The 23964-nt window shown below is 49.3% G+C and overlaps 2 protein-coding genes across 5 annotated transcripts in view; one reads left to right on the top strand and one right to left on the bottom strand.

Moving 5' to 3' along the window:
- The first annotated feature begins 6766 nt into the window (after nt 1-6766).
- Nucleotides 6767-17545, top strand: LOC122378940 (V-type proton ATPase 116 kDa subunit a1-like). Of its 3 annotated transcripts, none has more exons than XM_043360653.1 (13): nt 6767-7318; nt 8567-8695; nt 8978-9154; nt 9441-9569; nt 10755-10843; nt 11626-11752; nt 12693-12869; nt 13380-13743; nt 14237-14376; nt 14724-15079; nt 15474-16030; nt 16508-16682; nt 16941-17545. In XM_043360653.1, exons 2-13 carry the CDS (start codon nt 8576-8578, stop codon nt 17035-17037), a joined length of 2508 nt encoding a protein of 835 aa, XP_043216588.1. In that variant the 5' UTR covers nt 6767-7318; nt 8567-8575; the 3' UTR covers nt 17038-17545. The 3 variants fall into 3 exon arrangements, with proteins under 3 accessions (XP_043216588.1, XP_043216590.1, XP_043216589.1); XM_043360655.1 differs by having other exon boundaries at nt 7163-7318; nt 10758-10843; XM_043360654.1 differs by lacking the exon at nt 6767-7318 and adding an exon at nt 8128-8451.
- Nucleotides 17546-17860: 315 nt separating this feature from the next.
- The window catches only part of LOC122378942 (mannosyl-oligosaccharide glucosidase-like), a 40348-nt gene continuing 34244 nt past the window's right edge, over nt 17861-23964 (bottom strand). The window contains exons 2-6 of one of the 2 annotated variants that reach the window (XM_043360657.1): nt 21572-21592; nt 21355-21443; nt 20892-21043; nt 20447-20624; nt 17861-19907 (exon numbers count right to left, since the gene is read on the bottom strand). In XM_043360657.1, coding sequence (XP_043216592.1) covers nt 18000-19907; nt 20447-20624; nt 20892-21043; nt 21355-21393 — 2277 coding nt within the window. In that variant the 5' untranslated portion in view covers nt 21394-21443; nt 21572-21592 and the 3' untranslated portion in view covers nt 17861-17999. Of the gene's footprint in view, nt 19908-20446; nt 20625-20891; nt 21044-21354; nt 21593-23964 lie in introns of both variants that reach the window. The other variant, XM_043360656.1, reaches the window with a different exon arrangement.

A 23964-nucleotide genomic window follows, 5' to 3' on the forward strand; every position in this document is an offset into this window, starting at 1 on the left:
GCAATCCAAGAGGAAACGAAATCCTATGACATTTCTTTTTTATTAGAGTTTCTTTGCAGTATGCCCCCCCCCCCCTGCATCTCAAACCACTTCCTCTGGTTTTGCCTGTATCGTACTGCAATATTCGCCTCTGTTTCATAATTCACATCCTACTCTGAACTATCTCAGAGCCACTCACATGCTCATTTTAAAACAATATTTAACTAAGAACGAAAATAGCGAGCTGCGATGACGGCTCAGCGCACTCTGCCAAGGCGCTCTAGCCCTACGCTGCACATAACGACCTGCTCTGCTCAGTCGCGTGCCCGATATTATTTTTAAACGCACTGAAACACGCTGTCTGGTGTTGTTGCTAGCCTAGGGGCTTGCTTTACGTCGCGAAAGAAAGTTTTTAGACATGTCGGCAAAATCTGCTGCTTTTGGATCCAAGTGCAGCTTCCCCATAACAACTCATCCCAGTCCTTCTGCACGAAAAACGATTTGGATTTGAACAACCGTAATTTTAACAAGTTTCGTAAATCGTTCAGAGCTGCTGCGAGGAGCATGATAAGTGTAGGTAATATCATTAGAATATATGACCTTCTCCTCGGAAAATGACGAAATGAATGAATTAATTAATCAATTCATCAATGAATAATCATTTTCATTCATTTCGTCATTTTCCGAGAAGGTCACATATTCTAATGATATTTCCTACGTAATTTTAACAATCATCACGTTATGAAGCACCGAGCTGCAGTACAAAAAGATACAGCCGAAGAAGCATTCTAGAGTAAAACATTTTATTATCAAATTTAGGCTATGTCCGTTTTTTCAAATAGAAGATAATTCGCATAAGACGCTAGACGACTCAATTTAAAAGTAATTGTATCAATGATGTCTTGCAATCCACAGCAAAAAAAAAAAAAATCACATCCGCTAAGTCACCCACCACTGACCAGTTATGATTGCATTTTTGCCGTTATAATAGAATTGCAGACAGAGTCTCGTCTCCTTGGTGCCGCTCAATGATATCTCTGGTCATGTGTTTTGGCAGCTACGACGGGCGAGCTCATGTGCATATAAAATTTTGGTTCGTTCCTACCTATCCTCTACCCTGTGTTCTTCTATATCGTTTTAGACCTCCTAGGTGGCTAGGTGAGCAGGGTAGCCGCGGGTTTGGGGTTAAGCCCGTGATGTATTTCATTATGCAGGTTATAGGTACACATATTCAAACATATTTATCGGAGGGACCTCATATTCTTTTATAAATAGTTTAGACTGATTTTTTTCGTCGCAGTTACTGTGGTCTGTGACTGAGCATTTCCGCTTTTGTTTGGGGATTCTGTCGTGCTCTGGAGAGGCAGTGGCGAAATGGCAACAGAAAGAACCGGACAGCACACAAATTCTCGCTTCGGGGGTGCTAATCAATGCATGAGTGTGAGTGGCTTGCAGACACTCGATCGACAGTGAGCCGCAAATCCAACTCATTGGCATGAGTGGTACAATGCCCTTACGCGGTCCTGAGCGGCATCTTCGACTGAAATATACTTGTTCCCAGGTGGCGGCGTGCACCGTAGCACAATTCCCATTCTCTGCCGGGGCCATAAAAGGCAAAAGGGTGGAGCGTCTCGTGCGGAAACCCCGCCGACCAATCACTACCCGGCGTACCGGACGCTCTGGCCAATGAGGATCGGCCGGCGGCTGACGTCACGGGAGTGGGCGGGCGTTCACACGGTGGGTCCCGTCTCGGCCTGACGGGTTTCCCGGCAGGCTCGGAGCGCGCGGGGCAGGCTGGAATGAAACCGCGGGTGGATTTCTGGTGTTTCAAGTGGAAGTTCCGATACTCATACGATCTTTTGAGTGCTGGCGTTTCCAGTGAACCGAACTAGAGGAACACATTGATATTGAGGTGGTGACTTTGGAATGCTGAGTCAAAATGCTGCTCACTGCTGCATTATTCGCTCTATTCATGTGCTTGTTTTGAATGAAAAAAGGATATGACAGCATTTGTTTTTTAGTGTGTCCTTTTTAATACAGAACTGGATGCTGGATGCACGCGCAGACTCTATCTATGGCTGCGCCGTCCGTGGAATCTTACCCGCGATCCATTGGGGGGGAAGGGGGGGAGGGTCCCTCTGGTTTTTCGCAGATTAACTCAGAAACAGCTGCAAATTTCGACTTGAAACTTTCAGTACCTCTCCGGACATCAATTTTACACAACTCCTGAACAAAATAGGTCCCATCCCAGGTCATCCATCTCAGCTCACGAGCTAAAGAGGTCAAACTTAGGTCACGTTCGGCGATTTTTCGTCGAAAAAGTTGTTCACATTCAGGCCTCAGGGTTCCCTTCTTCATGGACTGGACCTTCATATAAATATATTCCGGTATTTTGGATATTTCTAAAAAATCATAGGCGGGTTCAGGTAAGCTAGCTTGGGATGATTTTTGAGTTTTTGTCATGGTACCTATATCATGTGTCTTATGACATAATGTGTCATATATCATGTAAAATATGCAACGTGAGCACAAAATACTCGTTTTCGTTAAGCATAGGCGGATTCAGGCGCGCTAAGACGGGGGGCAGTACATTGATATTGCTTCCCCCTTCCTCAGGTACCTGGATCCGCCTATTCCAATATTTTGATTGTAAAATGACGTCATATAGTCTTTAGGTGCATACATATGACGGGTGGTGCCACTGATCACCAGTACAAACCGAAGTAAGTCGCTGCTTAGCGGCAAATGTCGAAACAGTCAAAGCTGAGCTAAAACTACCCCCGAGAAACTCGTCCTGGAGACGCCTCTGCACAAGCTAGAAACTCAAAAATTTGACACAACGTACCCAATGAATGGCAAGGAAAACTAACCAAATTTCGAGCCCCTAACTTAAGGCGTTTTCCGTCGAGAGCAAACAAATCTACAGGTAGGGGCAGGCATCGGTAAAATCCTTTTTAAAAGGATTGCATTCCCAATCCACATTCCTAGTGCCGAAGTGGATTGCATTCCTACCCGCAATCCCCTTTTTTCACTTGGATTGTGATCAAATCCGCAATCCTTTTTTGCAATCCTGTTGTATTATTATGTGCACTAGTGGATTTGGGGGAGGGAGGGGGGCATAGGGCCGTGCCTCCATCCCCAAATCATCCATTTCTAGTACCTAGTCTTGCAAGTAATTTCTATCTAAGGCACAAGTATTTTATGGGAAATATTTTTTGCCTCAAACACCCCAACATTTAAAGCTCTACCCAACCAGTGTTTTATATTTTTAAAACTCGCCCTAAAATACGTAATTTTGCCCTTTCTATGTAGTTCATCAGCGTATATTATTTTAAGCGTTTAAATTAAAAGCGTTTAAATTATTTCAAGTTTCGATGTAAAGCCATTGATGGCAAAGTACGTTAAGCCGATGAAGCCGATTTCATAATTTTCAATCGCAACAAACCATTTTAGAGCACTAATCAAACACAATCCGGATTGGATTGCAAAAGGTAGAAGTATGATGCAATCCAATCCGCAATCAAATCCTGTTTTTTGGAATGGATTTCAAATCCAGGTGCAATCCACCAAAAGGGAATGCAATCAGGATTTTGCAATCCTGCAATCACAATCCTACCGATGCCTGGGTAGGGGCCTATTCGCCCCCCCCCCCCCACACACACACACCAATGCAGTAGTAATGGGTTAATCACTGGAACAGGAGCATTTAGCCAGCGCGTTTATGTTTGTGGAAGCTGATCAGGTAATGCACCTAAGGCGAAAATAAAGCGAAAATCCTTTTTTGAGGTTATCCCGTACTGTATTCGAGGCCCGCGCTGGGCTCGGCACCCCTGCAGTGTTCCATCAGAGTTGGTATGGGAGAACCGTGTAAGACGCCCAGGGTAGGTAGAATGCCCCATGCCCTTATTTACGACACAGTTGTACTTGTGTCCTTGCTTTTATAAATATTACAGGTGAAACATGTACTGTGGAAGCAAAATGCTGATTAAGTTTGCTGGGCGCCATTATCATAAGCTGATTTTATAGCAAAAAACTTGATTTTATGATATTTCTTAACCCTAGAACGCCTAGGGGGGGGGGGTTGTATCAACCCCCCCCTGAGGTTTTTTCGAAGTGCACGCTAAACGGCTTGTCGTAGCGGGCTGAAATTTTCAATACCCTCTGGGGCAACCTTTGCGCATCTTTTGCCGAAAAAAAATTGATCGGGTCATGTCAGGTCACGGAGTTATGACGTCATAAGAGGTACAGCCTCCGGTCGACAGTTACCAAACGTGTGCGCCGAATCCCTAGGTTTTCTGCCGGTGATACCCACATTGTTTGATGGATCATGATGAAACTTCCCATGCATGTTGGGGCAAGCATTGGCTATCGTGTGGTGCAAGAAAATTGACCGGGTCAGGTCAGGTCACGGAGCTATGACGTCACAAGAGGAACAGCGTCCGGTACTATTTTTGAAAAGCGCCCGAACCACTATTTTGCTAATTCTTGTCACCTCAATGGGAATATGCAGCAATATTAGCTTCTATAGGGAGCAAATGGACCTCCCAAATCCAAAAATACAATCAGATTTCAAAAATTTAAATTTTGATTTTTCGAATTTCTGCCGCCGACTGTGACCTTGCCGACTTCCGGCGCTCCCAACGCGCCATTTTTAGAGCTAGGGAAACGAAGTACATATCAAACGATAGAGAATTGATCAAGGAACACGATAGTGAAGGTTTCAAGTCGATATCTCCCACCGTTTTGCCGCAATCGCCGCGGAAAGTTGAAAAAGTTTGATTTTTTTTCGGAAAATTTGACCTTTGACCGGTCATAAGTAGGTCAAATGTTGACCTAGGACCAAAAAATATACCACCAATCGCGAGATCTCGTTGAGAGCAATCTGTTGGTTTTTTCCGCTAAGCTCTACGACCTTCCGTTTCGAAACGCCAGGGGGGGGGGTCGTAACAACCCCCCCCCTGGTCGTTCGTGTTATCAGAAATGGCCTGGTCGTGCGAGGGTTAAATAAATATCTGTCATAAAAACGACAATATTTGACTGTTCAGTTGTCACTTTGGCCTGAGATGCATTCGGTAAGCACGACTAGTTTATGGTCTACCAAAAGCAGTGCTAAATGACTGTGCCACGTTTGTTGATTTATCAGATATGCCGCTACAAGCAGACATTGTAAAATTCACAAAACGCCCCGCCGTCACCTGGTTTGTAAAACGCTCGTACCATTTTCACATGTAGAAATGTATGCCTATTACATTCCAAAAGTGGCTTAATTGTGATGCATTATTGCCGTCGGGTAAAGAGGTGACAAAAACATGGAAAACAGTGTTTTTTGCTATATTGTTCAGTTAAGGTATTGAGCGAGACACAGGGCGTATTTTAACATGTTAACTGGGTCGGCAATTGCCGACCCAGTCACGGAGAATGCCGACCCAGTGACGGCCATTTGCCGACCCTGTCGCCGCCCCCTCTAGACTAAGATGCAGCACGCACATGCAAGCTAAGTGCTGTCCTTCATAGTGATGCTGTTGCCCTTCAAAATAAGAAATGCCGCCCCTTAACCCGCGCCCCGTTGGGGTCTGCCGAGCAACTGCTGGGGGGGGGGGGCAATTTGCGCCCCCCCCCTAAGATCTCGAGAACCACGCAACATAGTGACAAGCGGCAAACGGTGTTGGATAGCCCCATCAGGGGACTACCTTGTGACTAAATTTCATTGACCTAGGTCAAACCGATGACGTCACAGGTCAGCTCAAAGAATTTTCACCGTTTACAGGCATTTCAAGAAATGCGTTGTAAAATCGAATAAAATGCATTTCATTGAAAATCATCGCCGGGGAAATGTTCTTCAAACACATATTTTGCTATTTGAGGTCACTGATACCAGGTCAGGTCACAGAGGTCAGGTCACTGAGGGTCACAATATGAAAATACCTATCATGTGATGCATGTTTTATGGTCCATTTTATATGCTAAATACGATTATGTGGGTCAGGCAGCCTTTGGGGTCAGTTAAGATTATGTTCTGGTGAAGGTCAGGTCAAGGTCAGGTCAAGGTCAGTCCAAATTAGGTCAAATTTCAAAGTTGATATTTTTGCATAAGATGGGTATCGATTCGATGCAGCTCGTCACAGGAAGTTCAATGGCAGTCTTTGTTTTGCGCTACGTGGTCTAGAATTGCTAAAAATTGAGTTCAAACATTTGACGTCATTAATTTTGAAAGTTTTATCGCTATAACTTGGCCAAGAAAGGAGATCTCGACGCTCGATCTTAAATTTGGTATGTAGAACAGCGCAGGGACTATCACAAATATTCCGTTTTTCGAAATTCAGAAAAAAAAAATCGTTTAAATAAATCAATTTTTTTAATTTTTTGGGGGTCAAAAACCCAAAATTTCGAAAATCCGAGATAGCAGTTTTGTAGCGCCGCCTTTTGTCTACATGATCATATAAAGAACTTTGAATTTGCTTGGTAACTGTAGATTTTGTGAGCGTTTAAAGATTTCATGTTTTTTTGTTGCTTATCTTTGCTCGAAAATGACCTCAGTTTGACCTCAATAACTCCTGACCTAAGATAACATAAGACTTGAGATTTTGTGTGAAGGTGTCAAATTGATGCCCGGGAAGGTACTGAAAATTTGGCGGCGCTGCGACCCGCCGTTTTCTTGATATTCAGGAAAAACCACAGGGGAGGGGGCAGTGGCGTAGCCAGAGATCAGCGATAGGGTAGTGGTGCTCGAGGAGGCGACTTTTCCCCTTGAGAGGGGGCGCCATTGTCAGCTAGTGACAGGGGCGTCAGTCTAAAATGTAATGTGATGCTCATGCATGATTTAGGTTACAATATGAGTGACCTCGGTTAGGTGATGACCTTCACCTTAGGTCAAATTCTCAAAATGCCCTTTTGTCAAATTTAATTTAATGTAAAAACGGCTAGAGCATTTGCCTTGGGTTCACACTCGCCTTCTTCGGTAGGGAAATGGGAAAGGGCCGATTTCATTTTCCACCAACTCGAGATGAAGAGCTCAAGCAACGCTCCTGTGCCTGGCTCTCACAGTCGCATTTTCTCAAACGATTGACAGGTGGCAGCACCTGCTTGACAGCTAGCGTTAATAGCTCGAGGGTCACATGAGAACACGAAGCGCCTGGGGCGACATCTATAATCCACAGTCATATGACACCGATAAAAAAGATAACAAACATCTTGAAGCAAAGTGGATGAGAACTCGCTCTGTGTCTGTTGTGGTTGCGGGCCCGTCGGCTCTTTTGGTGTGATCTTGCCCACCTTCGAATAGGAGTACTAGGGAATAGTTTTTGCATGGTGTAATTTTTCAAGACAAACGGTCTAAAAGGTAATTTATGGATTGCTTTATGCATGGTTCAGACAATTCATTGAATCAGAATTGAATATTTGCCTGAAAACATGTATTTTTAATTTATTCAAATTAGTTGGTCCTGGTCCATCATATGCTTGCAATTGTCTAAAATTAACTGAAAATTATCAAAATTGAATATATGTTGTCCATTCAAACACTTATCAATTGATAATTTGATTCAAACATACCTACCATCTCTGGTCTGTCTGCTTCACATTATTATTTGTCTGCTTACAGTAGCGTTGGAACACCTTGGGGGGCACTGCCAACGTTTGGTCCCATTCTTTCCATGTAATGCCCATAGGGCTGATGTTAAAATGCCAACATAGGCGGCGGAACAGGGAGGGCACCGGGGCACCGTGGCGTGGCCCCCTTTGATTTTGGTATTTTAACATTACATTAGCCCTATGGGCGTTGCATGGAAAGAATGGGACCAAAAGTTGGCAGTGCCCCCTTAATTGAAGGTGTTCCGCCGCTACTGAATGCCAATATCAAAGGGGGGCACGGTGCACCGGTGCTCTCCCCGTTCCGCCGCCTACGTCTGCTTATGCCTTATGGTGCATCATTATCACTTGGAACGGGACTCTTTCACCTGGTCAATTAGTTATGATTCATGAGCTGAAGCCATAATTTCAAGCTAAAATTGAGCCATCAACTGCAAGTGAAAATTGAGCACAGGCGGTTCATATCTTATAGGTCGCTGAGCCTTGAAATCACGCTAGTTTTCAATCACATATTAAATCAGAAATTAAAGTCCAGCTCCTTTTTTGGCTACAAATTGGCTCAGAGATAGGAAAAAAATTGCAGCTGGCTCAAATTTTGTTTTATAATAATGGCTTCAGGTCCCTGGCTAATTTTTAAATCACTGGTAAATCAAAATGGGATTTACTGAGAGAAATGTGATTAAAGTATCAGAAAATGTTTTTTTTTTCAGAAATAAAGCATGGAAGACTTTTGGTTTAAAACTGCCTTGCAAAAGTCAATTCATTTTATACCTACATTTTAAACCTTTGTTGGCAATCATTCAATAAGCTTGAACTATTGATTATTTTAAATCTGCACCACTCCTATCCTGTTGAGTTTATGAGATACAGGAGTTTTCTTATGCTGTAAGTCATTGCTTCTAATAAAATACATCATTATTTTTACAGAGCCATTTTGTATGACTGTAGGTAGCTGTATATTCCATGCCTAACACCCAGCCAACTCTGTGTCTTTTGTCAGTTGCCAGCCATGGACTGGGGCCTGTTCAAGAGTGAGCACATGGAGCTCTACCAGCTCTTCCTGCAGACAGAGGCAGTCTACAACTGTGTCTCAGAGCTCGGAGAGCTGGGGGCTGTCCAGTTCAGAGATGTGAGTATTGCTCAACAGTTCTAAGTGAGATGATGGAGAAGTCAGAGGGTGTTGTGTGTGATTAATGCCATCATAGCCAGTAAATGACATTTATCAAAGACAGCACAGAGTGATGTAGGTATGCAGCCCATATTCTAAAATATAAACACCTTGTAAAACATTCTGGAGAAAAGCTTTATTGTGCTTCAACTCTTCTGCATCTGCCTTTTAACTAGGTATTCTATAAGCAATGTTCATTTACATTTCTGAGTCTCATAACTTGTCTTTCCTTCCACTATACAGCTCAACCCGAACGTGAACGCGTTCCAACGCAAGTTTGTGAACGAAGTTCGTCGGTGCGATGAAATGGAACGCAAGCTCAAGTACTTTGAGCGTGAGATCAACAAGGACGAAATTCCCATGCTGGACACCGGCGAGAGCCCCGAGGCTCCTCAGCCCAGGGAGATGATTGACCTGGAGGTGGGTTGCACACGATTCTGACCTTTGATTACGACAGTGTCTGTGCAGCTAGAAAAATAGGTAGGTATCGACATGCATGAGGATAGGAATATGATCAGCTTGGCATGTGGCATATCATGTGGTGTTAACTAGAACTTCACAATGCAGCTAGCCCTGCCACAATGAATGGTGATGCGTTTTTAGCTGTGGTTTGTCTGACGTCCGCATATTTTTTCCGTTTTGACTACTGATTTCAGCATTTACTTTATTATCCAAATGATCAATCTGTTTATTTTTTGGCTTTCAGGCTTCCTTTGAGAAGCTGGAAAATGAACTGAAGGAAGTCAATGGCAATTCAGAAACTCTGAAGAAGAACTACCTGGAGCTTACAGAGCTCAAACATATCCTGCTCAAGGCTCAGCACTTTTTCGATGAGGTAAGGCACCATTAACAAACACCACAACCATGTATGCACTTGCAAAATATGATCGAACATTGATCTAGACGTCAATGAGGGCTCGATCGAATTATAGCCCCGTAGAAGTGAGATAGCGAGCCTGTTATAAAGCATTGCTAATGCTGGCATTGTTTGTTGTTAACTACACAACTGATGTTAACGACACGGCCAAAGTATTTTCTGCACTTTTTATGTTCTGGTAGACAAGCGGAATGTGAGGTGTAATAGTAAAAGTTAAGTTAAAGCGATGATTTCGTTTTCGATTTCTTTTCCCTTTTAACCGCATTTACGATATACTCGAATTCTTATTGCCGCTCTCATGTAACTCTCGTCTCGCTGTAGATTCTTTCAAGTAAAAGAACATGCATCATCATTATTTCTGCCCAGCGGATACTCGGGATCTCAGCGCTGGTGACCTCGGTCGGTCGCCGCTATCGGGACCGTTATCTCGCTGGCGCTGATCTGAGGTCGAGTGGTCGGTCGGCAGAGAGCGGAAAGCCCTGTCGTCTTAGCGTCTCGATGTCTTAAGTGCTCAGATACGTCAAAGCACGAGACGAACACTGGCGTTATCACGCTGATAACGTCTGTGTACTTTTCCACCGTGCGTTGCGAGTTTTCTTAGCTGTGGTGCCCAGCGAGTATCAACGATGTTTCAATAAAAAGGAGCCGCCAGGCTATGTCGGCGAAATATTGCCAGATCAAAGACATGACCAGAATTCATCGGCAATGACAACCATTAATTGATCGTTTCAGCGAAACATTTTTACACGGAAATACCTATGAAGCATTTTGATCAACAACTGCTAGAGGCTAGAGCCCTGGCTGAAACATACAGATTGACACGTGTCGATTGGCTGATCCGTCACAACACCCGGTCTACGGGATGGAGGCTCAACTGTCTGACTGGCCAAAGTTGTGTCCGTGAATTCGGGGTCCACGCGGTCAGCTTGTAAGGGACGTGTCGTATCTTTTGTCGCTCAGTGCCCACTTTTCATTTTCTCAGATGATATCGCACAATACCGCTTTTCACAGCGATATATTTTTCCGCTGTGCTTTCCCTCCTTTGAATTTCCATTTCTTCCTACTATTTCGCATCCGCATAACTAAGCTCACTCTCGCTCGTATCCAGCCCTCCTCTGACCGTCACCGACCCTCTCTCCACAGAAGGAGACCCAGCACGTGCAGGAGGGCATCCAGCAATCGCTGGTGGCTAACGATGAGGTCGGCAGACAGGGCGCCTCCGGCCAGCTCAAGTAAGACACCGCAGTAGCTAGCTGGATTGGTGCTGTTCATGATTTCAATGATTAATGGTTACGGGTCGATCCAGATGCTATGATGATTTTGTATTTGTAGCTATGGCAGCTTCGGCTGTTTTTTTAGGGCCGACTTGAGAATAAAGTTGCGATACTGGTTACGCATGATTTATCGTATTTCTCTCTATTTTTTATTTGGGTAATTTACCGCTATCGTCAACGCGCCACTTTTAGTTACATTCACGTACCGCTCGCCTTTCTTGTGGCCGTTTGACTATAGACCTGGCAATTATAGCCACCTGAGTCCGAACAAACTATCCAGTATCCCACCTCACGCCCTGTCTCCAACCCTCCACCAAAGACCTCGCAGTGCACTCTGTAACTGGACACGCTGTTTTTCTGACCGCTCGGTGAAGGGTGGCTTGTGGTCAGCTGTTCCTGTCGGGTCCGATGTCACCGCTGGGCTACCCCACGAATCTTCGAGGGACGAGAAATGGCTCTTTAGTCTTTACTGACCAATCCCTTGCAGCTCTGATGTTATTCTAAGTTTTTTTTATTTACTTGCTCATTTTTCAAACACATGTAAAGTTACTGTGTTTTTTCCACGAATCTATTACGGTCTTTTTTTGTAGGTACTTAACTTCCTTGTCTTCGACTCTCGTATCCCAGCGCCCCCTCTGACCCTTCACTCTTGATTCCCAATTTCATTTGCTTCGTCCTTCTCATCTGTATGCTAACCACACATGAGCTTACACGTTTCCTAACGCATTATTTCTCTACAGCTTCGTCGCCGGTGTGATTAAGCGGGAGCGAGTGCACGCCTTCGAGCTGATGCTGTGGCGCGCCTGCCGCGGAAACGTCTTCCTGCGTCAGGCCGAGATCGAGGAGCCGCTCGAGGACCCCGTGTCGGTGAGTGACGACATCATGACGTTATTACAACGGCACGTGACGTTATCGTTAGCTACGGGCTGATGCGATGGTTTTACTTGAAATCTGATGAGCATTGCTAAATTTTGTATCGCTGAAAAAATAGCTTTACTAAATTTACGTCAGTTGTGATGCTGAAGATTGTGTGTATTAAAAATAAGATATTTTGAACAGCTAGGGTGCTTCTAGGGTTCGTTCAGGATATAGGGTATGCTGATGTGTATACGCCAGGAATTCCACAGATGATATTTCTGGTGTTACCACTTGCGGCGAGTCGCGTAAGCCTTCCGTTACACCGTGCCGTGCTGCCTGCTCTATCAGCGGTGACCTTGTTGAGCCAGCCGCTCAGCAATAGACACTCAACGATAAACAGACCGCCGGGCCCTTTTTGTTGTGTCAGGCCTGGCTGGTGTGTGTCCGAGATCAACAGAGCCGCAGCACTGCAGCTGGGTGGACAGAGAAACCACTGTCCTTGAACCGTCCTTTTCAGCGTGCAGTTGGGCGGAAACGAGTTGTGATGTGGGTGCGGTGTTAAGGTGACCTAGATGACCTGAGATAGACGTGGTCTGTTTTGGGTTAACTAGCAACTGATGTCATATCATAAGTCGATCGCAAATCACCTGCAATTCATTATTGTTGTAGTGAAATATCGAAAGGTATATTTTTATATCGCTGCTAGGGTGGCTATTCTGTTCGGAGATTTGGAGAAAATGATATGGCTTTACTGGGGTTTTCCCAGGGGGAGGGAGGGGTTGCGAGAAAGAGCTGTCTCGTCAGTCCCGCACCATCGTGAGGGGATGGTAGCTTGGGCATGAACCACCAACGAGTCCACATGACCTTTCTCTCAGCGTTCATCCGACGCCGTGACCTGACCCGACCTATCCCGGCCTCACCTGACCTGACCCCGCCCGGCGGTCGACAGGGTGAGATGGTAAACAAGAACGTCTACATCGCCTTCTTCCAAGGTGACCAGCTCAAGTCTCGTGTGAAGAAGATCTCGGAGGGTTTCCGCGCCACCGTCTACCCGTGCCCGGAGACACCGACGGAGCGCCGCGAGATGAAGACGGGCGTGCTGACCCGCATCGAGGACCTCAACACGGTTAGTTCAGTGTGTGTGTGTGTTGGGGGGGGGGGGGCATTTGAATTCGTATTGGAAGACAAGGGGATAGGGTTGGCTAGCGGTCTGAAGTTGGTGACTACGTTTAATTATTGGTTAATGTTGATAAAATTGTATTCGAAATGTTTGACTACCCATCAAACACTTGAAAAAGGATTCAAATTGTAGAAATAGTTTTTTTTTTAGGAAATTGACGTGTGGTTTTTCTGAGAACGGCATTCGTTAATGATGATTATTGCTTTCTGGTTTCTAAATTCTAGTTTACTTTTATTCACGAATAAAAAAACTGATGTGACAAAGAGACAGTCAGTGCTAAGTCTGTGGCTTTTGCGTTATTATTGTCCAGTAGCGACAGTGCGCTGTGTGTCCTCCAACCCTCTCCCGCGGCCCTCCTCAGGCTCTGGCGCAAAGCCAGGACCACCGACAGCGCGTGTCCTAACCTCCTCTCCCATTGCCAGCGCGTGTGCAGTGACCAGCTCTCCCATTCCGCAGGTGCTGGCGCAGACGCAGGACCACCGGCAGCGCGTGCTGGTGGCCGCCGCCAAGAACATCCGCATCTGGTTCATCAAGGTGCGCAAGATCAAGGCCATCTACCACACGCTGAACCTCTTCAACCTGGACGTGACGCAAAAGTGTCTGATCGCTGAGTGCTGGATCGCGGTGGATGACGTCAGTGCCGTCCAGCTGGCGCTGCGGCGCGGCTCGGAGCGGGCTGGCTCCAGCCTCAGCCCGGTGATGAACCGGATCCCCACGAGCGAGGCGCCGCCCACCTTCAACCGCACCAACAAGTTTACCAACGGCTTCCAGACGCTGGTGGACGCGTACGGCGTGGCCAACTACCGCGAGATGAACCCCGGTGGGTGACGGGGTCAGGTGGGGGGGGGGATGAACCCCGGTGGGTGACGGGGTCAGGTGGGGGGGGGGGAGGGATAAACGCCGGTGGGTGACGGGGTCAGGTGGGGGGGGGGGAGGGATGAACCCCTGTGGGTGACGGGGTCAGGTGGGGGGGGGGGAGCTGGGATGAACCCCGGTGGGTGGCGGTCAGGGATGCTGGTAGACGGTGGCTTGTCGTGATGGGAGACGATGGTATGTCTATGGCTGGCGGGAGACGGTGGGATGCCGTTGGTGCTGGGGCGGTGGGACACGCCTGTAGGTTGTAGGTGGGAATGGTGGGACACCTATGGGAGGCTGGTAGGCCACCGTTAGCGGTGGTGGGATGGCCGTTTGGACCATGAACGTACCATGTACTTGGGCTGATGGGCCGATGGAAAATAATCGTCGAAAATTAGGAAGATTATCGCCAGCATAATCCAACTAACGCCCGCCGCGGCTCTCTGTGTGCCCTCCAGCGCCGTACACGGTGATCACGTTCCCGTTCCTGTTCGGGGTCATGTTCGGCGACCTCGGGCACGGCTGCATCATGGCGCTGTTCGCCCTCTGGATGGTGCTCAACGAGCGCAAACTGGGCGCCAAACGCATCGACAACGAGGTAGGCAACGGACTGCTGGTGGTGATGAGAGGCCATGGTTCTGTTGGTGGTGTGGGGAGGGAGGTATTATATTAGTATATTAAGGTATTATATAGTATATTAAGGGAGGTACAGTATTAAGTGTTATTGGACTCAGGAGAGCTTTGACAAGTATTGCTGGCTCATGTGACGTAAATATGTCTGGACGTGCGGCATGATGTAGGTACGGGACCGTTCAGATTCATACTTGTGTATACGGCTGGATCTGGATGGCTGCGCCGTACGGTCACAAAGATCGGCTGCTGCGGATGACGTGCTCATTGAGACAGTCTTGGTTAATCGTACTCTGACCTCGACCCGTCCGTCAGATCGCTGCCATCTTCTTCGGCGGCCGGTACATCATCCTGCTGATGGGCATCTTCTCCATGTACACGGGCATCATCTACAACGACATCTTCTCCAAGTCGCTCAACATCTTCGGCTCGTCGTGGCGCATCGGCTTCACCGAGCTGGAGATCAACAGCACTGAGCTCGAGACGCTGATGCTGCCGCCGGAGAACGCCTCGTGCTACCGCGGCGACCCGTACCCGTTCGGCTTCGATCCCGTCTGGCAGATCACCGAGAACAAGGTCACCTACCAGAACGCCTTCAAGATGAAGCTGTCGGTGCTGCTGGGCGTCGCGCAGATGGTGTTCGGCGTGGCCCTCTCCGTGTTCAACTATGTGTGAGTTACCGGGGAGGGGACAGGGAGGGATGGGCTGGGGAAGGCTAGCACCCAGGGCTCGTTCATTTGGCGGCTGATTATCAAAATATAGGGGAACAGTTATTTAAGGGGCTGGAATTTGGAGTTCATTTGTTTTCCACAAAACTCCACGAGGAAGTGGGTAACAATTAAACCGAATATTCTTCGTCCTACCGCCTACGTATTAAATAGCTGCTTGCCCGACTTCCCTAAGCTGCTAGAGCCAGGCAGGGCTGCCGCCCGGATTTTGCAGCAGGCGGCTGCCTGCTGCCAACTTGGTGATGCTGTGAGCCGTGACAACACTGCCGGCCGCCGCGGGCCGGTCGGTGCGCCGGGCAGTGACCGTCACCCTCCTCGCCCCCGCTCTGTTCGACAGCAACTTCCGCCAGATCTCCGACATCTTCACCATGTTCCTGCCGCAAATGCTGTTCCTGCTGTGTCTGTTCGGCTGGCTGTGTGTGCTGTGCCTGCTCAAGTGGTCCATGTACAGCGCCTCCTACGACGGCCGCTACAGCGCCCACTGCGCGCCCTCGCTGCTGCTCATCTTCATCAACATGTTTCTCCTGAAGGACAGTGACGCCGAGGTGGATGAAGATGATGCGAAAAGTGGATGCCAAGGCTACTTGTTCGACGGCCAGCGGGAGCTGCAGTACGGCCTGCTGGCGCTGGGCGTCATCTGCATTCCCTGGATGCTGTTGGTGAAGCCCATCATCATCTACCGACAGCGGAAGGCAGCGGCGCGCGCGGCGCCGCTGCCGCACACGGCCGCCGAGCCGCGCACCTCGGACGCACCGGCCGCCGCCCACGAGGAGGAGGAGGAGTTCAGCGAGGTCTGCATCCACCAGGCCATCCACACCGTGGAGTATGTGCTCGGATCCATCTCACACACGGCTTCCTACCTCCGACTCTGGGCGCTCTCACTGGCACACTCCCGTGAGTATTTGATCGATCGCTTCTACCCTGGAGCCACAAATATGAAATTCTTTTTTTTTCGTTCTTTTCGTTCTTTTGCGTTCTATTTTACGGTGCTTATTTTTAGCACCTATTGTTTATTATTCATGGCTAATTGAATTGCTCAATTTTTTTACCGTGCTTATCTTGATTTATTAAGCCGCAAATATTGATGGTTTGAAACTCGGTCGAAGTCTCCACCGTGCCGTATCACTGGCGAACGAATGCTACTGAGCGCACGCTGGATATTATAAATGTTTTGCTCCTGCAATATTTAACCTCGTGGATATTTTGTCGAGCCAGGTCGTTTGCCGACCAATTTTCAGCCGCCATCATGCCGCTCGGTCCAGGCACCATAAATGTTCTGGACTGGCTAGCGCCCTGTCGGTCCGATCCTATGGAGTCCTGATAGTCACCACAGTTTTGTGACCGTTCCACTCCGTCTCTGACCCTCAACAGAGCTTTCGGAGGTGCTGTGGACCATGATCCTGGTGAACGGCTTCATGCTGACCACCGAGTACTACGGCAGCGTCATCCTGTTTGCCATCTTCGCCATGTGGGCGGCGCTGACGGTCAGCATCCTGATCGTCATGGAGGGCCTCTCAGCCTTCCTGCACACGCTGCGTCTGCACTGGTGAGCGATTTGATGCGCTGCAATGGGGATGTTAACGTGGTGCCATGCGTTTATTTTGTGTAGAATGTCCTAAGTCGTAAGTTGTGAAGCGAGCTAATGCATGAACGCCAATCACCATAAGAAACAGAAGAATATGCTTGGATTTCTTTCGGAGGCCATTGAAGTTGATTTGATTCAGGCATGTTGTCGTCGTTCTTACTCTGCTGTTAATTACCTGACTCATTTCTAACACGCTCCTCTTGTCTTTCTGCTCGGTAGGGTGGAGTTCCAGTCCAAGTTCTACAAGGGCGAGGGTTACCTCTTCACGCCGTTCAGCTTCAGGGAGATCCTGAAGGAGGCGGACGCGGTGGAGTAGGGCTCGTCTGCGCCAGACTGGGGCGCCGCGCGGTCGACCACCTCCCCCAGCCACCTCAGCGGTGTCCCGGAGCGAGCCACGTCCGTCGGGCGAACCTCGTGTCAGCGGCCACTTTGCTACACCATTGTTTACTCGTTTCGCATGCGCGGCTCAATTTGTATCTCCCCCGCGCGGTGCCAGTGCCTCAAATGATATCGAATCTAATCAAAATCTGAGCAATAAGCGCTCGTGACCAGTGCCTTTGTATACTGTCCGATGTAATAATTGTATCGCTGTTAATTGATGGCGTATGCCACACATTGGTGACCCACCGATGGAATGGGAGACTGGGTTTTGATCCATGCTGATAGTGCTTTCAGTGATTCAAGCGGGACTTTGAATCAGCCACAAATGAACCATGACAACTGTCGTCCAGCTGCAGCCATCGGACTGTGGATGCTACTCAGGGAGTCCACGGGCTCCCTAATATGTTATTCCAAAGATTGTGTAATACATGCTTTGATAATCATACGCCTTGGTGAGAAAGATGAGTCATGAACCTCTCACAATTGTGCAGAACTCAAGGAGCCTGCGTCCATAACGCTTATCAAACGAGAGCTATTAGAGGAGTCGTCTGTGCTGATTTCCATTTAAGGCCCCATGGACATAGTGGAAACCGAGCCAACGACGCATTTGGAGAGTGTGGGACAACCAAACAACACTTATAAATGCACTGTTTTGTACTCGTTAAACGTTTAGCACCACGATGCTGCATCGTGGTGCCTATCTTGGTCTGCCTTACATCAAAACCAGCGAGTCCAATAACCGCAGTAACCAAGTCTCGTCCCTCGAATCCCATATATTGTTCACCGACCCATCGCTCAAAACAGCCCAACGTCTCACAAATAACAGTGGGAATGCACAGCAGGCAGTGGAGAATGCCCATGAGTTCTGCACGCGTCGCCACAGCCCTCCTGTCAGGACTAGTACGTCTCGGCCATGATTAGCACGACTAGTGCGGACCAGCCAGTGAACGGCCGACACCCCTGGCCCCAGCCCGTCTTATCGTTGTACTGTTCCCACACATACCCCGTGCGCTTGTACTCTTTCACAATGTTCCTCACGAGCGCGTGTCGCAGTTTGTCGTACACTTGTTTGGCACGCTCCTGGTGCGGCCCAGGTGTATCACCGTAGTACCGCAGCGCACGCACTGCTAGGAAGTTGATGTTGATCCAGATCGGACCTCGCCAGTACGGTGGGTCATGCTCCGTGTTCTTTCGGTTATAGAGTGGCGCCGTTTTGGCGAGTGAGCGCAGCCCGAACTCGGTCCATAGACCGCGCGGGTCCTCCATGTTATCCAGCAACCTGCCCAGCCGTGGTGAGTCGGCCGGCAGCAGCTGCAGCAGCAGGGGAAACAGACCCACGTAGCCGAGCGCGTTGACGAAGCGCAGCTCGGGCTCCTGGTCGGCGCGCCGCACCAGCCCCGGCGGTGGCGGCGGCGGCCGCTGGCCCGGCCGGTCGGGCGCCGGCGCCGGCGGCCGCACCAGTCGCACAGAGTCCGTGTGTAGGCCGAAATCGGCGAACGCTCCCAGCTGCTCGCTCCAGTGAAGCGCGTCCAACCGAGCCGGGTCTGCCAGAAAGTCGAACGTGCGTCGGTACTGCTGCGCAGGCTCGTCGATGACATCACCGATGTCGGCGAGTAGTGACGATGCCAGCGCCATCCAGCAGCGCAGATCCACGTGTCGTTCGTCCGCGTTCGGGTGTGACGCGCGCGGGAAGTCATCCAGCCCAGACGTGAGCGTCTTAGGGTTGAGTTCGTTGACCGCTCGCGGATCGCGGCCGCGCCACCGATACGAGCCAGCCAGTTCTCCCGTTTGTGTGTCGTTAAACCAGGCGTACCAGGTCCGTAGTCGCGGCCACAGTCGCCTCAAGTAGTCTTTATCGGTCTCGGTGGGATGGGAGCCCATACGCCGAACCATGGCATTTAGCGACAGCAGCAGAGTCGGCGGGTTGGCGTTCGAATTGCGCTGCACCACGAATTCAGAAGGTACTTTACTGCGTGCCTCTGATCCGAGGATCTGCTCACGAGGGATCCATCCCTCTGTGTTCATCAGATCCAACCAGTGAGCCACAATGTCTCGGGATATCTCCATGTCCCACTGTGACAGAAGCAGATTGTGGAAGCCCTCATCCCACAGGAAGCCCCTCGGGAAGAAACTTCGCGACGGCACGGCAGTATAGAGCGACGCGGGCCAGTACGGCACGGGTTCCGCGTTATAGCGCGACTGTACCAGCGACGAGCCGTAGAAGTAACCAATACCGCCCACCATGTTGCTGAGCGCCGCCTGCGCGAACCGCAACTCCTCCGCACTGTATCCCTTCTGCGCCAGCGAGAACTTCCGCTCGAACGTCCGCGCGAACTCCTCGCGATGTTTCGCCAGGAGCAGGTCATACAGCTGACCACCGAGCGGCGCAGGGCGTTCGGCACTGGCACTCCCCGACTCAAACCTAACCTCCAGCTCAAACGGCGCCGCCGCCACCGCCTGGAACACGACAAAGTTGGGCGTGCGCTCGGCGCCAGCTCCAAACATCTCCCCCACCAGTCCGATATACCGCTGATCGGCAGTCTGCACGAGCCGGAATCCGCGCACGGCCGTCTCCCGGAGCTGGTGGAGGCCGGGCGCGCGAGCAGCCAGGTAGAACTGCCGCTGCAGCCGGCCGGAGGACACGTGGAAGCTCATGGTGAACGGTCCGAGCGCCTCGGAGGTGCCGTGTACAGCGCGCAGTGTGTCGCCGGCAGCGTCGGTCGCCAGAGCGTCCTCGGGACCGGCCTCGTCGTCCAGGGCGATGTAGTAGAGTAGTGATACTTGGATACCATTCAGCTCATCGGTCTGTAGGGTGAGGGAACGGGCGCAAGATCAGCACAAGACGGAGAATATCAGACAGCTGAGGTGTATGTATAAATAACTATACATATGTGTGAACATCAGTGTCATAGCTTATAGATATGTGAAGAAAATTAGGTAAGTACCCGGACTACCGTGAGAATAGAGACACGTGACTCTATTCATGTTGACCGATAAGAAAGCGTTTGCTCGCAGAAAGCAAACACAATTCGTTAGATAAGCCTCTACAGTCTACCGATAACGTGACAGCCGCAAAACTCCGCATTTCTAAACGTCTCACGAGAATACACGGGACAGAAGCTGACTAAGTATACAAAATACAGACATTATATTCACGATCAGCGGCTAGACGCCAAGTTGCATCGTGAAACATTTCGTCACAACAACTGCCGACATTTTGATCTAACACATCAACCAAGAATATAATCAATCTTCGTCAACATCCCGGCTATATCCGCCACATACCTGCACATCAACTCAGACCAGCCACAGCACCAGCCCTCATCGGTCCCTGTCCCACAAACCTTGGGCGTGGCCTTGATGCGAGCCGTCCAGTCGCCTCCGTGCTCCCCGCCCGGCCGTTTCACAAACGTCGTCTCCAGCCGGATGTGTTTGTCGACCAGCTCCTGGACGCCAAAGTGACGCCCGTCGTGCTGTAGCCAGCCGTACCGGTCTAGGCCGTCACCCTGCTCACACCAGTGCCTGCGAACGGCGGCCAGATAGGTGTCAGGTGAAGACGAGCTAAATCCTGCACTGCATGCGCAGGATCTACAGTCTATGAGTCATTGAATTCAACGAGAACACAGGCGGCAAAGACGACAAGCGTCGCTTGTGGTGCTCTGAGATGATTTCAGAGAACTGAATGATGACTTCTAAATTATGTGTTTAGGGACCCCAAAACCTTTAATTTACATAGCGCCCATCGCTTGGAACACGACGACTGGCCAACGGATCTGACCTCATACCGACCTGAGGGGCAGCTCGCCGCCTTGGAACATTGCCGGCGTGAACCACATGAGGCCGGTGACTGGCGAGCGTGGGTGGCGCGCCTTCAGACCAAAGTAGGCGCCCGGCCGGTATGAGCCCCAGTAGCGGTCGTCGGCCGCCGGAGGGTCGGCCGCCTGCCGGGGGAGAGACGTGGGGTGTCACAGACAGGCGGGTAAAACTGAGGTCTGGTGGTTGCGGTCTATACTTGTAGTGATCCCTCCCCTTCGAAACCATTTTCCAGCAATCTCGTCTCTTTTTACATTTGTAGAGGTACGCCGTACTCGCTAACGTCAACATTACGAGTACACATACAGCACAACCTGTCAACCTTTCTCCCAAACACTGATCTGAGCCTCCAACCCTTTCACCCTAACCCCACACTCTATCTCCCATCCCGATCCCGCCATCCCCCACCTCTACCCTGCCCCCCGTCTACCGTACACACCTTAGGGGCAGCCAGTGGGGTGTTCACCCTCCTCTCCATGTATCCCTGGTAGGCCAGATAGCCTCCCACGGACAGCAGAACGCCAGCGGCCAGCCACACGAGCAGCGACACCACGCCGCCGCTCCCGCCATCGCCGGCCGGCGGCGCGCGCTTCTGGCGCGGGTACGGCCCAGAGTTGGCGGCGCCAGAGGCCGGGCCGGCCGCTGGCGGACCGCGGTGCCGCGCTTTACCCATTCTTCTGTGAAAGAGAGGGAGTGGTCAAGCTGAGGGAGGGAGGGAGGGAGGGAGAGAGGGAGGGAGAGAGAGAGAGAGAGAGAGAGAGAGAGAGAGAGAGAGAGAGAGAGAGAGAGAGAGAGAGAGAGAGAGAGAGAGAGAGAGAGAGAGAGAGAGAGAGAGAGAGAGAGAGAGATGCAAAACTAATTTGAGCAGCTATTCCACCTTTGCATAAATTGTACTTGGATGCCTACCAAGTAGGTACCACTAGGGTGGCCCGCGTGCTCCGCAACGCGAAAAGGGGCATTTACGATCGGCGTGTGTTTGGTTTTCTTGTGTCGGTTGGGTTAGCTATCCATTTCGGTCGATTGCTTTTTGACGGCTAAACGTTTTGGTTTGTGGAAAAAATATCCACCGCATCGAGGTGCCCGTGTCTGATAAGCATGCTTTCTTCTTCAGAATCTGTCAAATGTGTTTTATAATTGAGGTGCGTAGTTTTAAGACAAATGAAAGGCGTAGATAATTTTCGCTAAAAACCGTTTTGCAGAGGTTTGAAACATTTATATTTTTAAGAATACTGTTGCTTGTTATGCAAACGTGATGATTGGATCTTGGAGAGAATTGAATGCTCTTTCTAATGATAGCATTTTCAATTGTCAAGCGTATCAGGTTAAGCAGCAAATCCCGTGTAACTTTTTAGTGGCACATTATGGACAAATACCATTTAATTCAGCGATTTTTTCCACATTGTTTTTGATCAATAAGCTGTTCACAATTTTTCCATGAGAGACGGTACATTTTTATTGCTAAAAGGCGCTGTTTCAACTCATTCCGTCTGACGATCACCTGAAATTAATATAAATTCCAAAATCCGTCCAAAACGTCCATTTTTCAAAAGAAAGTGTCCTCCCCGGTGCACGTGGCGCGTGCCAACCCCTGCACCGCACACCATTCGATAGCCCGTTCGATTCTCTACACGATGCTGTTTTCCCCGTACCGGTCGGGCCCACGGTTACCGAGATATTGCACCGGGACCGGACCCGTGTCGGGCAAATTTGGCTGTTTTCGCCCGTTTTTGCCAGCCGATTAATACATGTAAAGTCTATGACGCGAATTTGCACTTTTTGGGCACGCGCCACGCGCTCGCTATCGATCCGATCGAGCTGAGACCCATCAAAGGCACGTTGTCCATCCTTGTTCTATGAGTTGCGCAAACTTCAGCGCGGTAGGTGCAACGGTGTGACCTGTAACCCGCGCTACGTAGCACCATGTCGCGACCTTCGTAATAGACAGAAACTACGTCACCTCAAATAGTAAGATAGACTAGGGTGACCCGCGTGCTCCGCAACGCGAAAAGGGATATTTTCGATCGGCGGGTGTTCGGTTGTTCTTGTGTCGGTTGGGTTATCTATCCATTTCGGTCGATTGCTTTTTGACGGCTAAACGTTTTGGTTTGTGGAAAAATATCCACCGCATCGAGGTGCCCGTGTCTGATAAGCATGCTTTCCACTTCAGAATCTGCCAAATGTGCTTTATAATTGAGGTGCGTAGTTTTCAGACAAATGAAAGGCGTAGATATTTTTCGCTAAAAATCGCTTTGCAGAGGTTTAAAACATTTATATTTTTAAGAATACTGTTGCTTGTCATGCAAACGTGATGATTGGATCTTGGAGAGAATTGAATGCTCTTTCTAATGATAGCATTTTCAATTGTCAAGCGTATCAGGTTAAGCAGCAAAATCCGTGTAATTATTTAGTGGCACATTTTGGACAAATACCATTTAACCCTCGCCCATGTAGGGGGGGGGTTGGTGCAACCCCCCCCCTGAGGTTTTTCGGAAATAGTGTAAAAACGGCGGCGCGCAGCGCCGCCAAATTTTGGGTACCTTATGGGGCAAACCTTGCGCATCTTTTGATAAAAAAAATTTGACCGGGTCATGTCAGGTCACGGAGTTATGACGTCACAAAGGGAACAGCCTCCGGCCGGATTTTCACAAACTGAGTGCCAACGCCCGAGGTTTCCTGCCGGTGGTACGGACATCGGTTGATGGATCGTGATGAAACTTCCCATGCATGTTGGGGCAAGTATTGGCTATCATATGGTATAAGAAACTTGACCGGGTCAGGTCAGGTCACGGAGCTATGACGTCACAAGAGGAACAGCGTCCGGTACTATTTTTGAAAAGCGCCCGAACCACTATTTTGCTAATTCTTGTCACCTCAATGGGAATATGCAGCAATATTAGCTTCTAGAGGGAGCAAATGGACCTCCCAAATCCAAAAATACAATCAGATTTCAAAAATTTAAATTTTGATTTTTCGAATTTCTGCCGCCGACTGTGACCTTGCCGACTTCCGGCGCTCCCAACGCGCCATTTTTAGAGCTAGGGAAACGAAA

Source organism: Amphibalanus amphitrite, unplaced genomic scaffold, assembly GCF_019059575.1.
Source record: "Amphibalanus amphitrite isolate SeventyFive unplaced genomic scaffold, NRLGWU_Aamphi_draft 000068F_arrow, whole genome shotgun sequence".
NCBI classification, from domain to species: Eukaryota; Metazoa; Arthropoda; class Thecostraca; order Balanomorpha; family Balanidae; genus Amphibalanus; species Amphibalanus amphitrite.